This window comes from Oreochromis niloticus, linkage group LG20, assembly GCF_001858045.2.
Source record: "Oreochromis niloticus isolate F11D_XX linkage group LG20, O_niloticus_UMD_NMBU, whole genome shotgun sequence".
NCBI classification, from domain to species: domain Eukaryota; kingdom Metazoa; phylum Chordata; class Actinopteri; order Cichliformes; family Cichlidae; genus Oreochromis; species Oreochromis niloticus.
Genome location: NC_031984.2, coordinates 19,979,382 through 19,991,966, shown reverse-complemented (window position 1 = coordinate 19,991,966; position 12,585 = coordinate 19,979,382). Strand labels below are relative to the sequence as shown.

The 12,585-nt window shown below is 39.9% G+C and overlaps 1 protein-coding gene across 3 annotated transcripts; it reads right to left on the bottom strand.

Annotated features, from left to right (window-relative positions):
- Nucleotides 1–1,500: 1,500 nt before the first annotated feature.
- Nucleotides 1,501–6,973, bottom strand: zgc:153867 (myosin light polypeptide 6). 3 transcript variants are annotated; one of them, XM_005478089.4, is made up of 7 exons: nucleotides 6,843–6,973; nucleotides 6,411–6,438; nucleotides 4,169–4,312; nucleotides 3,893–4,066; nucleotides 3,599–3,676; nucleotides 3,078–3,112; nucleotides 1,501–2,001 (listed from the first exon to the last, which is right to left on the bottom strand). In XM_005478089.4, the coding sequence occupies exons 1-6, from the start codon at nucleotides 6,843–6,845 to the stop codon at nucleotides 3,084–3,086; spliced, it is 456 nt and encodes a 151-aa protein (XP_005478146.1). In that variant the 5' UTR covers nucleotides 6,846–6,973; the 3' UTR covers nucleotides 1,501–2,001; nucleotides 3,078–3,083. The 3 variants fall into 3 exon arrangements, with proteins under 3 accessions (XP_005478146.1, XP_005478145.1, XP_025757558.1); XM_025901773.1 differs by lacking the exon at nucleotides 1,501–2,001 and adding an exon at nucleotides 2,103–2,312; XM_005478088.4 differs by lacking the exon at nucleotides 3,078–3,112.
- Between the last annotated feature and the right edge of the window lie 5,612 nt (nucleotides 6,974–12,585).

Sequence of the window (12,585 nt, the reverse complement as noted above, 5' to 3'; positions counted from 1 at the left end):
AGTTAAAGTAATTGGAATTCCAGGTTTTTTTTTTTAAGTTATCTAAGTGGATCAGTAGCTTTTAATTTTACCACAAGAATTTGTGCAAACTACTAACCACCTTTATGATTATTAATAATCAATAAAGTCTGATATTACACATGAAATTATCAAGATTAAAATGGGTGGGCAATATTTCAGATGGTGCATAATTATTGGGTGCATTGCACAAAATGTTTTTAAAGTTCATAAGAAGGCCCAAATGTGATGTAAAAATAAAGTTTGCTCACAAATTCCCAAATCTTGCTTTCTGTGAATAATTTCCCCACTTTCAGGACCAGTAGCTTTCAGTGTAGGTACTTCATCACTTTTTAAACCAGTAAGAAAGAGACATCATCTCCATGTTGAAGAGAACGCATCTTGAATTTTTCTTAGATCACTGGCTGAAAGTGAAGTATCTAATTACAGTAGAGAGCTGAAGACAGTCTAGACGTAAAGGATTTGGTGAATCTGTTGCTCCTGAGCAGAAAAAGGAGGATGTAGCCGCACCGTGCCTGGGCCCAGCCCCCGGCTCTCTCTCCTGGCAGATTCCAGTTGAAAGTTAATTGGACGGGGAGAGGTCTGAGACAGGCTGTGCTGAGGCCCATTAGTGATTCCCCTGTCGAATGCAGAGCCACGAGGATCACAGACTCACAAATAGGAGGATTAAAATAATCAATAGCCTTGACTTCCATCGACCACACACATACACACACACACAGAGTAATTAGTGGACAACCTATTCAGCACTGGACTATGACACCCTCCTGAACCTTACCCCACACACACATAAGCTCCACACTCCAATAGCTGTAGTGCCTAATGAGGGGAAATAGTTGTGGCTGCTTGTGAGGAAAGTGAAGAAAAGGTCAGGAAGCCACCAAACAGCCTTCTACTGCTCATGTCTGTGCTTTGTCATTTCCTCATTTCTCTGAAAATTTACAGAATGGCCACAAGAAATATAAAAAAACAAAACTTTTTAATGTTTCGAAACAGCTGCTGCAAACAGATGAGATCCTACATTAGAAACTAGTGTTACCATAAACACAAACTCCTGTACAATAAATCTAATTTGGCTGGAGTTAGCAAAAAGGGCTTTTGAAGGCATGTCTTTGGTATAAACTGTAAATTCTGACAGTCAATTAATGCAAGTGTAGTTGTTTACAAATTTGCTTAAGAAGTGAAAGATCACTGGTTTGATTCTGGGAGGATACAAGAATCCCCTGGGGATTGCACCGGGAAATGTATCCGGTGTAAAAATCAAAATCAAATGTGTGCAGCTATCCGCTGTGGTGACCCCAATGTGAATAAGGGAGCAGAATAGAGTAGCTTTCTGCACTCACCGAAGCCTCAAGCAAGACAGATATCAGCAGTAATACTGCCCTCTTGTGTCAGCAGAAAACCCCCCCACAAATAAAGAAAATCAATATAGACAAAAAATATCTTTCACTGCATCATACTAAATCAAACAAAACAACCACATGGGTTCCCAGAAAACATTTATTTAAATGCAGCAACAAAATCTGTTTGAATTCTAAACACAGAAAACTTTTTTTCTGCCTTAGTATGGCTTTAAATACACTGGTTTACCGTACAGTCAGAAACACTTTTATTCAGCCGTAGCAAGTCTTAGCCAATGACACAGCAGTTTGGTGACAGTATATGTATTTTAAAGGTCTTATCTAAAAAAAAATTATAATAATCAGAAGTTATTGCATAATGATTTATGTGTTCTTACATGATGAAATGCTGCTGCAGGTAATATAAACCCAAATGAATAAAAGTTGGTCACACAGGTGAAAAGGCCTGGAAGCAAAACCTGGATCTTTTGTGAGGAATGTAAAGGCACTTCTTAAATTAAAGATGGAGTAATAACTCATGGAAAGAAGCTAAATGGAAAAAGGGGGTACATGAAAAAAAAAAAAAGAAGAAAAAAGTGGGTTGCTCTTCGTCTTCACCCGCTCATAACCATTCTGACCAGTTCTGCAAAGGAGAAATAAAAGAGACAAATGTGAGTTTCATGGTATCAGTTTTGATAGAGACCTCCTCCAACTACAGCATGTTGAGGTAATGCCCCCTCCTCATCCGGCTTTGCTGAGCCTGGGTGGGAGATGCTGCATTTGGAGGCAGATCTCTCCACATTCTGCTCGCCCAGAGCAAAAGAAGGGTTGAAGAGGGGGATGAGAGAAAGAGGTGAAATCACCTCAATCTCCTATTGAGCCAAAGCAACTGGGATTCTAAGATCCAAAAAGAGCTGGTTAGAGAAGCCATCCTCGTTGTATGCTTTCCTCTAGCTGAGAAGAAGAGAAAAGCGAAGAAGGTCAAGGGAGCTACAGTCCAGTTGAGAGACGGCCAGCTACAAATTCAGTTTCCAGTAATACAGAGGAAAGAAACAGTCAGCACAGGAGCGACTCATTGCAATTCTCTTGTTAGTAGAAAAAGGGACTGGTCCACTCTCCCAAAGCTGGTGACTATACCATCTAAAAATGTAAAACATGACTATCTGAAAAGGTACATCTTATATGTGTGTTGCATCTGTGAAAAGACTAGTACCTCTGACACCAGTATAGTAAAGGCCTGTTTAATAGCACCAGTGACATGCAAACGAGATTAGAAGAGCTGCATGATAACCACACCACCACACCAGTCAGTTCGAATGCCTTTGCATCATGGCCACCAGGCTTTTCCTGAATGAGACCAGTCTCTTCCCTGTGTGTCCACCATATCCCCATATATATAGGGGGGAGTCATAGACAGATGCAGAGGGCCATGCTGCAGGCCAGGGGCCAAGACAGAGGGCTGCAGGAGAGAGAGGGACAGAAGAGCAGGAGGCTACACATGGGTCAGAGCCTCAAGTAGAAACAAGGAAGACCACCAGGCTTTCCCACATACATCTATGGGTCAAATCTACTTAGCAACAGCGCATTGTCCCAATTTACCAATACAAACAGCACAACTAAATCTGACTAGCGTTAGGATGGCCTAATGCAGCTGGATTATCGGGAAACTAAAAGCAGGAAAGCCTGGAGGTGCTATCCAATGGTATACAATGCCCGTACCGGCCCTCAGCCTGACATGATGTGACGAACAAACGCTGTGGAAGAAGAACATTAACACACTGTCAGACGCTGACATTTAAACGGAGCCTCTTACAGAAGTCGATTAAACAGAAGAGGTAAGAACAGGTATAAGAAGACGCCAACATGAATGATACGGAGCCCCCTGAAAGGTCACAGGAAGGAATTTTGCAGGATTACATTTACGCTGAAGTACAGGAACGTTTGCATTCCTTCAGATCCATATGAACACTTGATATGTTTAATAGTACATTTATGTCTATGTGACACTTTACTTTTTCCCCTTTCAAAAGGCTCAGTGAAATGGACGCCCAACTCAGCCATACATAACTTTAAGCTACATTCAGTTGACTTTTCAGAAAATGCACAATAACTGAAGTCAGCATAGCCTACACACAATGTCATGCATGAATTTTGAGATGAGTTGAGATGATGACATCCTGTTGCATTAGCTTAATTGTAGCCAGCATCCCATCTTGACCTTTTATATCATTAGCTCTCACCTTCGTAATTGATGCATCCATTTGCATCTTCGTGTCCTGCCAAGAGCGTCTCTACTTCCTCCTCTGTCATTTTCTCACCTGATAAATGGAACATAACAGAAGTAATTTAAAACTTACAAATTAAAATGTTGGAAAGATAAAAATACATTTGCAATTCCCTGGATATCAATTTGTATACCAATTTCAGGAACAATACGCTTCTGGAACTTGAAATCAATGTAAGTAGTGTGATCCCAACCGAGTCCAACATTTCCATTTGAATAGCTATTAAAAGATGATAACAATATGACTTGCCTAGCGTGGTGAGGACATGACGTAGTTCTGCTCCCATTACTGTGCCGTTGCCCTCCTTGTCAAAGACACGGAGTCCCTCCACGAAATCCTCCATTGTCCCCTGATCTTTATTCTTAGCAATGGCCTGGAACATGGGCAGGAACTGCTCGAAGTCTAGCATTTTGGTGTTCATCTCTGCAAAAAAGTAAAAATAAATAAGACAAGCCTGTGTCAGAAAAGATTCCCTTTTGTCACTGCTGTATGTAACACCCAGTAAGTTCAATCTTGTTCCCTCACCCTCGGCCTTGGGGTTGCCCAGGACTTTGAGCACCTCGGCGTTAACCGGATTTTGCCCCAAGGCCCGCATGACATCCCCACACTGGCTGTAGCTGATCTTCCCATCTCCTGTCCTGTCGAACAGCAGGAATGCCTCCTTAAACTCTGCAGGATACACAGACACGTGACAAATTAAAGTATGAACATGAATTATTCAAGACGAGATGTTCGTGAGTATGAGCAGAAATGATAAAGAGATAGGAAATGAACTGGAAATGAAAGCAGAAAAGCAATGGATTGGAAAAGAACATGAGAACAAGCAGACTAAAGAAAGATCCTAATTAAGACTAAATTGTAAACTTACAAGTTATCTGGCAAAACAGACAGGCTGCAAAGCACCAAACTGATAAACCTGCCCAGCTTTTGTATGACACTCAACGCATGAAAATGTTAGCCAGTCTAGCTAAGATAACTGATCATATTGCAAAAACTTACACTTTACACAAATGAATCTTTGGTAAAGTGTGGTGCAAAGTTTGAAAAAACAAACAAACAAACAAAAAAAAAACACAACAGCAAAAAAACAAAACACTATCTGCACACCATCTGATGATACTGCAACCATCACTTCCTCAAAAACACTTTACTACAGTTACAGTCGATTTACTGCAGTTAATGCCTGCATTGTAAGGGTTTGTGTATTTCCCACCTAAACTATTTCATAAGTTGTGTTCATTCTTAAACAAAGGTTAAAAAGACTCAAACCTGTATTAATACAAGGCGTCAAAAGCAGGCAAATCTCTCTTACAGGCAGTGACATGTTTAGTAATTTTACTAGAAAACAAATGCAACAAACAAACTCAATTCAGCCAACCGCTGCAAAAATATTAATCGAATAACAGTTTCAGTTAAGCTTCATGCTGATCTAGTATCACCTCTGATAACTTTTGGACACATTTTTAGCTTTGATCAGACACAAAAGGCCATCTAGCACAATAGTCTTGGAGGTAGCTTTTGAAATATTTTCTTGCCAATGATCAGAGGAGCTTCATTTAACACCATCACTGTTTGGCAACTCCACATATTAATATTTTATACTACTAATGAATAGTTAATAAACCTCTGAGGCACCTATGCCTTCTAAAGCCTTTACATTAAAAAGTATTGAGCATCTTTGTTGTTGCTCAAGTGGAGTCAACTTTATCAACTGTCAATGATCTAAAATCAGCTATTCTACAGTGTCAAACAGTGAAATAAATGCTTGCCTAAGCGCTAACAATCAGGGAGACATGGAGCATGATTACACAACATCCGGGCAGCAGGCAGTTCCTAATGTTATAGAAAAAAATATTCGCCCCCCAAAAAACAAAAAAAGGCGCAGGCACTGTTGTGGAGTTTGTTTTTTTTTTCCCTGTTCTGAGGAATGTCTCTCTTCCTTTCTCGCCTCCGAGCACTTTTCCCAGCACCATATTTGGTTATTAGAGGAGTGGAGAGAAGGAGGAGGAGAGTGAGAGTAGCTCTGGCCTATTATGTCAGCTATGATTAAACAAACCAGCCCTAGGACAAAACCCATCCACCACTTTATCCAGCACCAAAAATGGGCAGAGTGGAGATGAGCTATTTGGAAGATAGCAGGCAAAGTTAATGGTACACTGACAAAAGCGGGAAAGCCTGCGCTCTAACAGAACAAGACTTATGGGAGCAAATATGGACTCTGGCCATGATTGGCTTTTCAAAACTTCTAGCTGACCACATATAAAATAAAATAAACCAAAACAAAACTGCAACACACATCAAGGCCGGTGAGTAGTACAACATTATGTGCAACTATGGCTGACTTTGACGTACCAAACACCAGTGCAAAGCAGCTATCATACACATTTACGACAGATTTGGCTCCACAACCGACATGCAGATCACACCCTAAAACACTCCGAGATGGCCATCAGTTTAGTTTAAGGCGTTCCCTTTACAATGACTTACCATGAATCTGATCCAGGTTAAATTCAATCTGGAAAAGGACAAGCAGTTGCAAGTGGAAAAAAAGTGATGAAACAGTACGGAAATATAAAAAAGGAGAAACAGAAGGAAAACTTAGGTCTAAGGCCACGACTGCTACTGCTGCTGCTGTGGCGGACGGAGGAGTTAGAGCAGGATGATAGTGGAGGTACAGGGCAAAGTGTCATCTGGAAAAAGCACGAGTGAAAGAACACCAAACAGGAGAAATACGATGGACATGCCACAACACAAAAGCAAGACTCACCGAGGATTTGATCTTCTGAGAAGTCAGACTGTTTAAAAAGAAATTAGGCTACATGAAAATGGTTCCTTAAAGCTGTGCAAAGCTCGCTCGCGTTTACATCAAAGGATCTGTGAAATACTTTACAGTTATTTAGATTGCCTTAACTTGCAGATAATATTTCCCACCGTTACCACATTCACTAATGCTTAACCTAAACGCAGTCATTACATTAGTCGACAAGTCGTATAATTGTTAACTTTATCCGCCATTCAAGCTAGTGCTAGCTTATCTGAAGTTGTACTTCCGCTTGTGCCCAGCGGTCCAATTCGGATATTCAACTTCATCTTAACATCTCTGCAAACTTCGGCCATTTTCTTAAAAGACTGAAAATAATACCTAACTGTATAACAACTGCGGTAATGCTAAAATGTGAATGAGGGGAAAAAAACCCACCATGGTTCTGTCGGCTAAGGTGTGTCCGAGACGACGGCAAACCAAAGAATGTGACGGGTCGAGTGGAAGGTGGGGTGAGAAAAACCAAGCAGGCGTACGTCATCACGCACAGGACGCAGGAACTGACGACTCGGCAGCTGCCGCGCTCCATATATAGAAACAAAGCTGAAGGTATGGTATGTGATTTACAATACAGGGATATGGAGACTCAGAGCGTCTTTAAACCATTCCTTTTATGATTAAGGTGACAAGTAAATGGAATAAACGGCTTAGGCCTTATACCTGATTTTAGGCTAAAAGTAGATTATGATGGTCGTCCTGTACTTTCCCTTATGGTTATGGTAACGTTATTCACAAATGTCCATTAATTCAAATTTATATATTTTTTTTAAATTTTGTTTTTCACATTGGGAAGAATGATGCTATTGTGATGATGTAATGATGTCTGCTGCTTCTTTGCAGGCTGTGTTTAAGCCACATTTTCTTCAAGCCATATTTTGTGGCAAGCCCTCAATCCCGCTCACACTGTAAAGTTGGACAAACCTTGTTTTAGCTCTCTACTCTGCAAATGTTTACAGGATCAACATTTTGCATAGTCATAGAACTGGAAAAATTCTGAATTTTTGACTGAGATTAAACTTAAAGGAGTTAATTATTAATTCTATCATTAATCAATGAGCCACTAGACCCCTTTTAAAAGAAATTATTTTAAGGATGTTGTATAACAAAAAACACTTGCGTGATTGAGCTAAGGGACCTGCATTAGTGTTGTGGGTGTCTGGCCATCCAGGAAAGATGGATTTTTTGAGTATAGTGAGATCATGGACTGATGTCACATCACTTTATAGGCCAAAGATCTTTTTTTATTTCCTAGATGGCGGCCCAGCTTCTTGCCATGTCTGTGAAGTGGGTAACTTAACATGGCCCACATATCCTCACCAGCTAAATGGGACAGTCTCACTCTATAAAACAGTGCATGCAGTGGCAACACTTAAAGCATATGAGGATGGCAGCAAAAGCTGGGGCACAAACCAAGCTAAGCTATATAACTGCACATATAAATACATGTTTTTTAATTAAGAATGATTGCCTATTCCTTCTTTTAACCTTTTAACATTACAAGCCCACATGATTTTGACTTGTAATGTTCAAATGTTTTTAAAAAGTGGTCAAGGTTAACTCAATTCCTATATACACTGAGGTTTTTATATCAGCTCGCCCTTAAAAGGACTAAAATCCCCATAAAGCAATGTTATGACATTCAAAAGTATTCAAAAATCCTGCAGCAATACTGGTTTATATTTGTTTAACAGATAAAAACACTTTTTAACACTAATCTTGTAATGCCAGAAGGACACAACTGGTGGCTGGGTATTTATAGCTGACAGTTAAAGTGTAGTGTTAAACACACACTGCAGCTGGTATACACTCACTGACCGCTTTATTTGGTACATCTTACAAGTCCTGGGTTAGACCCCCTTTTCAGAGCAGCCTTAATTCTTGTGACATAAATTCAGAAATGTGCTGGAAACATTCCTCATTTTGACACGTCAGCAGGCATTTGCTGGAAATTTATCAGCTTCACATCCGTGATGCAAATTTCCCATTTCGCTACTTACCAAAGGTACTCTGTTAGAATGATATCTGGTGACAGTGGAGGCCATTTGAGTGCAGTAAACTCACTGCAGTGTCATGTCATCACTGTCTGAGATGTTCTGAGCTTTGTGATATAGTGTGTTATTCTGTTGGAATCAGCCATCAGAAAATGGGTACCCTAAATAGAGGGATGAACGTCTGTAATACTCAGGTAAGCTGTGGGATCCAGATTGCCAAGAAAATATCCCCCACACCATTATACCACCACCACCAGCCTGAACTGTTGCTACAAAGTAGGACGGATCAGTGCTTTCACGTTATTCTGACCCTTACTGTTCAAATGTTGAGGCAGAAATCAAGACTCATCATACCAGGTAAAGTTTTTCCAATCTTGTGTAATCCAATGTTGGTAAGCCTGTGTGAAAGGTAACCTCAGTTCCCTGTTCTTCTCTGATAGGAGTGGCCCTCGGTGCGGTCTTCTGCTGCTGTGGTGATCTACGTCGGGGTTCCATAGCTTTTGCATTCAGATATGCTGTTCTACGTGCCTCAGTTGTAACAAAGGTTTGGGTAACAACCAGTCTTGCCGTCCTATTGCCTCAAAGCAGTTTGCACGTTAAAAATCACCTTTCTTCCCCATTCTGATGCTTGGTTTGAAATTCAGCAGGTTGTCTTGACGATGTCTACAAGCCTAAATGCCTTTAGTTGCTGCGATGTGCTTGCTGATTACACATTAGCAAATAATAAATCAATAAAGTGCTCAGTGAGTGTATGCCACTATGCCAGAATAGTGGATGCAGATAATTGTAAACAATGAAATTAATGCAAAGTAAAATAATGTCACTTTCTAAATGATCTCATGATCTTTTGACAGAAGAACTTATCGTCTTATTGAATTTTTGAGGGTAAGCTAAGAAGTAAATGTTTTAAGATCTTTGGATACAATAACTGTAAAACATCAGAGAAGTATGAGAAGGTCTATTCTTTTGTTTTTTAAACTCATTACTTTATCTAGAAAGAAAATAAGAGTTTGCTCACTTTGAATTTCAGTGGTGTTAACTTTCTTTGTAGAAATCACTCTTGTGTGGGTGTTGAGATACAGGCCAATAATTTTTTTTGGAATTATCCTTCTGATGAGAGAAATAGCACATGCTGTGACAGGAAACTGTCTCTAAGGGGGCCACTCACTGACTGACAACCAGTGCTGCTTTTACTGTCCCATTTCTTTGATTAGCTTAGATTCTCTCTTGGTCTTTTTAATTAGCTGCACAATTAAAAGAAGCTACTTTGCAAATAATTAGAGATATTATTTGGAATAAATTTCATAAGAGACCACTATTATGTATCTTTCACTGAGCTTTAATCTGTTTTCTAAGAGGCATTAATGACATAGCGGGTGTAAAACTAGACTGGCTAGATACGATTGCCATTGCTGTAGTCATACTTTATGAATGCCCCACATAAGCTCTGTTACAAAAATATGTACTGCAGACAGCCCACTCACCTCCAAAGTACTGGGATCAAACGGTGAATCAGAGGGACGGAGCATCCTAGGCTTTTGCTCCGGTTTTGGAGTTGCAGGAGCTGAAGGCATGCAGGGATATGGAGGACCAAGTCTGGGCTGGGTCACTGATGAGGGAGACTTCTTAATGGAGGGTTCTCTTTTTGGAGCCATTCCTGATGTCCTGGTAGAGTTACACTCAGTGTCAGATCGCTGCACTAGCAGCCAGTATGGCACTGAGAGAAAAAATATCAAGCTATGAAGTAAGTTGGGTGTATCCTGTCGAGAAGAGGGGGGGAGGAGATCAGATTTATGATGCTGATGATGCTCAGGGACTGGCAGGTGGATGAGGCAGAGGTGAATTAGTGAAGCAAAGTGTAGGAGGAGTGGAGATGAAAGTGAGGGTGTAAAATAAAGAAGGGCCAAATATAGAAATCACCATCCTCCTCTGACTTCATTTATTTGGGTCAGAAGAGTGTGTGTATGAGAGGGAGAGAAAAGAGAGAGGATTGGGTGCTGGTTTATGCTATAAATGCCTAGAAACAGATACAAAGCATTAAAGAGCTTACATTTCCTGAACCAAGAGTCTAGAATATACATAGTTCAGTGAATTCAGAGTCTGACAAGTGTATAAAGTACTATGAATGGTCATTGATTGGGCTGTTGGGGTACTGAAGTATCTCCCAGACAGGCTGTACACCAGACAGATCACCAGTCTATCACGGGTCCAGCACAGGAAGACACACATATTCACAGCCACAGCCATGTCTTTGGATTCTGGAGTTCCTGCAGGAAATTCACACAGGTACATCGAGAAGCTGTAAACTTTACAAAGAAAGGCCCCAGCTGGCCAGGTTCACCTTCTGGCTGTACCACTGCACCACTGTGCTGCCCGAGATTGTAACATTCATTCTAATTTTATGTTAGGGATCACTCAAGGTTGCTAAATTTATTCTATCGTTTTATTTTATTATACATTTGGGGTTAATTCACAATAATATTCACTTAGTTGTCTTGTCTCGTGTCCAAAAACAGTTGTAGATTTTCTAGTGCAGACTCTGCCTATAAAATAATATGAAAGAATATCTAAAAGCACTGACAAATCAAACATGTGTTTCTACCTGCTTGCCCTTGTGACAGAGACTCAGCTAGAAGAAGCTTGTGATGTTGTGCTTGTAACTCCTGTAATATTATATGCACTACTGTATATGTAAGCCTCTATGGTAAAGTGTTATAGCAAGCCATCATCAAACCTCAGACCACCATGGTCCAGTTTGAAATGTGACAGTGTTCAGTAGTCAAAACAACCCTTTAATCACAGCTCTGATCATCACACAAGCAGAAATGTTTTAATTTATTTCCTTTGTGTTTTCTGTGTTTTCATCAATTAATCATCTGCTGATGATTTACTGGTTGAGGCTTATTCTCAGTCAACAGCTTTGTTGTCAGATTAAGTTTTTTTTCTTCCCCCAAATAACAAGATATGAGTGTGTTCAGGATCAAAAATGGATCAGGAAAAAAAGGACAGCAGTATTTGTGGTTTCATTAGTTCAGTTTCTTCTTGAAATGAAACTATTTCATTGTCATTTTAAACAAAATTAAAAGAGCCGATTTGAAAAATATTTTAGGATTTGATTTTTGGAACCAACCCCCCAAAATTTACATATACAATTAAACCAAATGATTATTATTTGATTCACCACATTTAAGTGCACATTATTCTAAAAGTTTCCCACAGGATAAAGTTGCATAAAAATGTAAAAGATGTGACCTTTAAAATAATTGCTATCTATTCAAATTTAAATTTAAATCTTGAGAGAATTAAGAATTTCAGTTGAGAAACAAATAAATAAACCCGATGTAAACATCCTGCGGCCGCCCTGCAGTACCTTCACGACCCACCAGTGGAGCGCAATCCATACTTTGGGAATCACTGAACAACGCCATCAGACGTGAGATGGTACTCTCAAAATATATCACTAGATGTCACAATTGCACCACAGCACCGTATGTACTCGACCCCATTAAACATTTGCCCTTAAATGATGATGAATGAATACAATACATCCGCTCACGCGTTTTAATGGGCCTTTATGGGTGAAGTTTTTATAATAAATTATCGAACTTTCAGCTGTCAGTGTCGAAACTTTTTACAACTTCTGGTTTCGCTCTTCCAACAGTCTTTGCTCTCCGCTAGTCAGTCACATTTGGGGACAATCCATCGCGCGCTCAATGGGCCTTGAAATCATCATTTATGTGTCCAGTGCGTCTAAACAATAGCGACATAAGACCCTTGCTGTGCGCCCAACGGCACTTCTGGTGCTTTATAATAGCCGATCGAACATGCAAAACGAGGGTAGGAAGGAACAAAATTATCAGCCCATTATCAAAATAAAACGAAACAAGAGAAAATATAAATAAGGGAAATATTCAGATTTTTTAAAATTCACAATATTTTTTATATCCTTTAGTTTATTTTTCAGCGTTAATCCTATTAATGCTTTCAGGATGCAGCCCATTCACTTGCCAGCTGATTGCTGATGAGTCTGCCGAGCAGACAGCTCAGTGTCAAATAGTTTAAGAAGATTACCAGGGCTTCACGTTTTCCTCATCATTTCCAACAATAATCCACCGCAAGAGGCTAATAAC

Excerpts from the sequence above, each read along its gene's own strand:
- zgc:153867 (XM_005478089.4), bottom strand. Across the intron at positions 4,313-6,410 it reads CTCAGAAGATCAAATCCTCG|AGTTTAAGGAGGCATTCCTG; the intron begins GTGAGTCTTGCT and ends TGTATCCTGCAG. Across the intron at positions 3,113-3,598 it reads TGGATGCATCAATTACGAAG|CGTTTGTTCGTCACATCATG; the intron begins GTGAGAGCTAAT and ends CTTCTTCCACAG.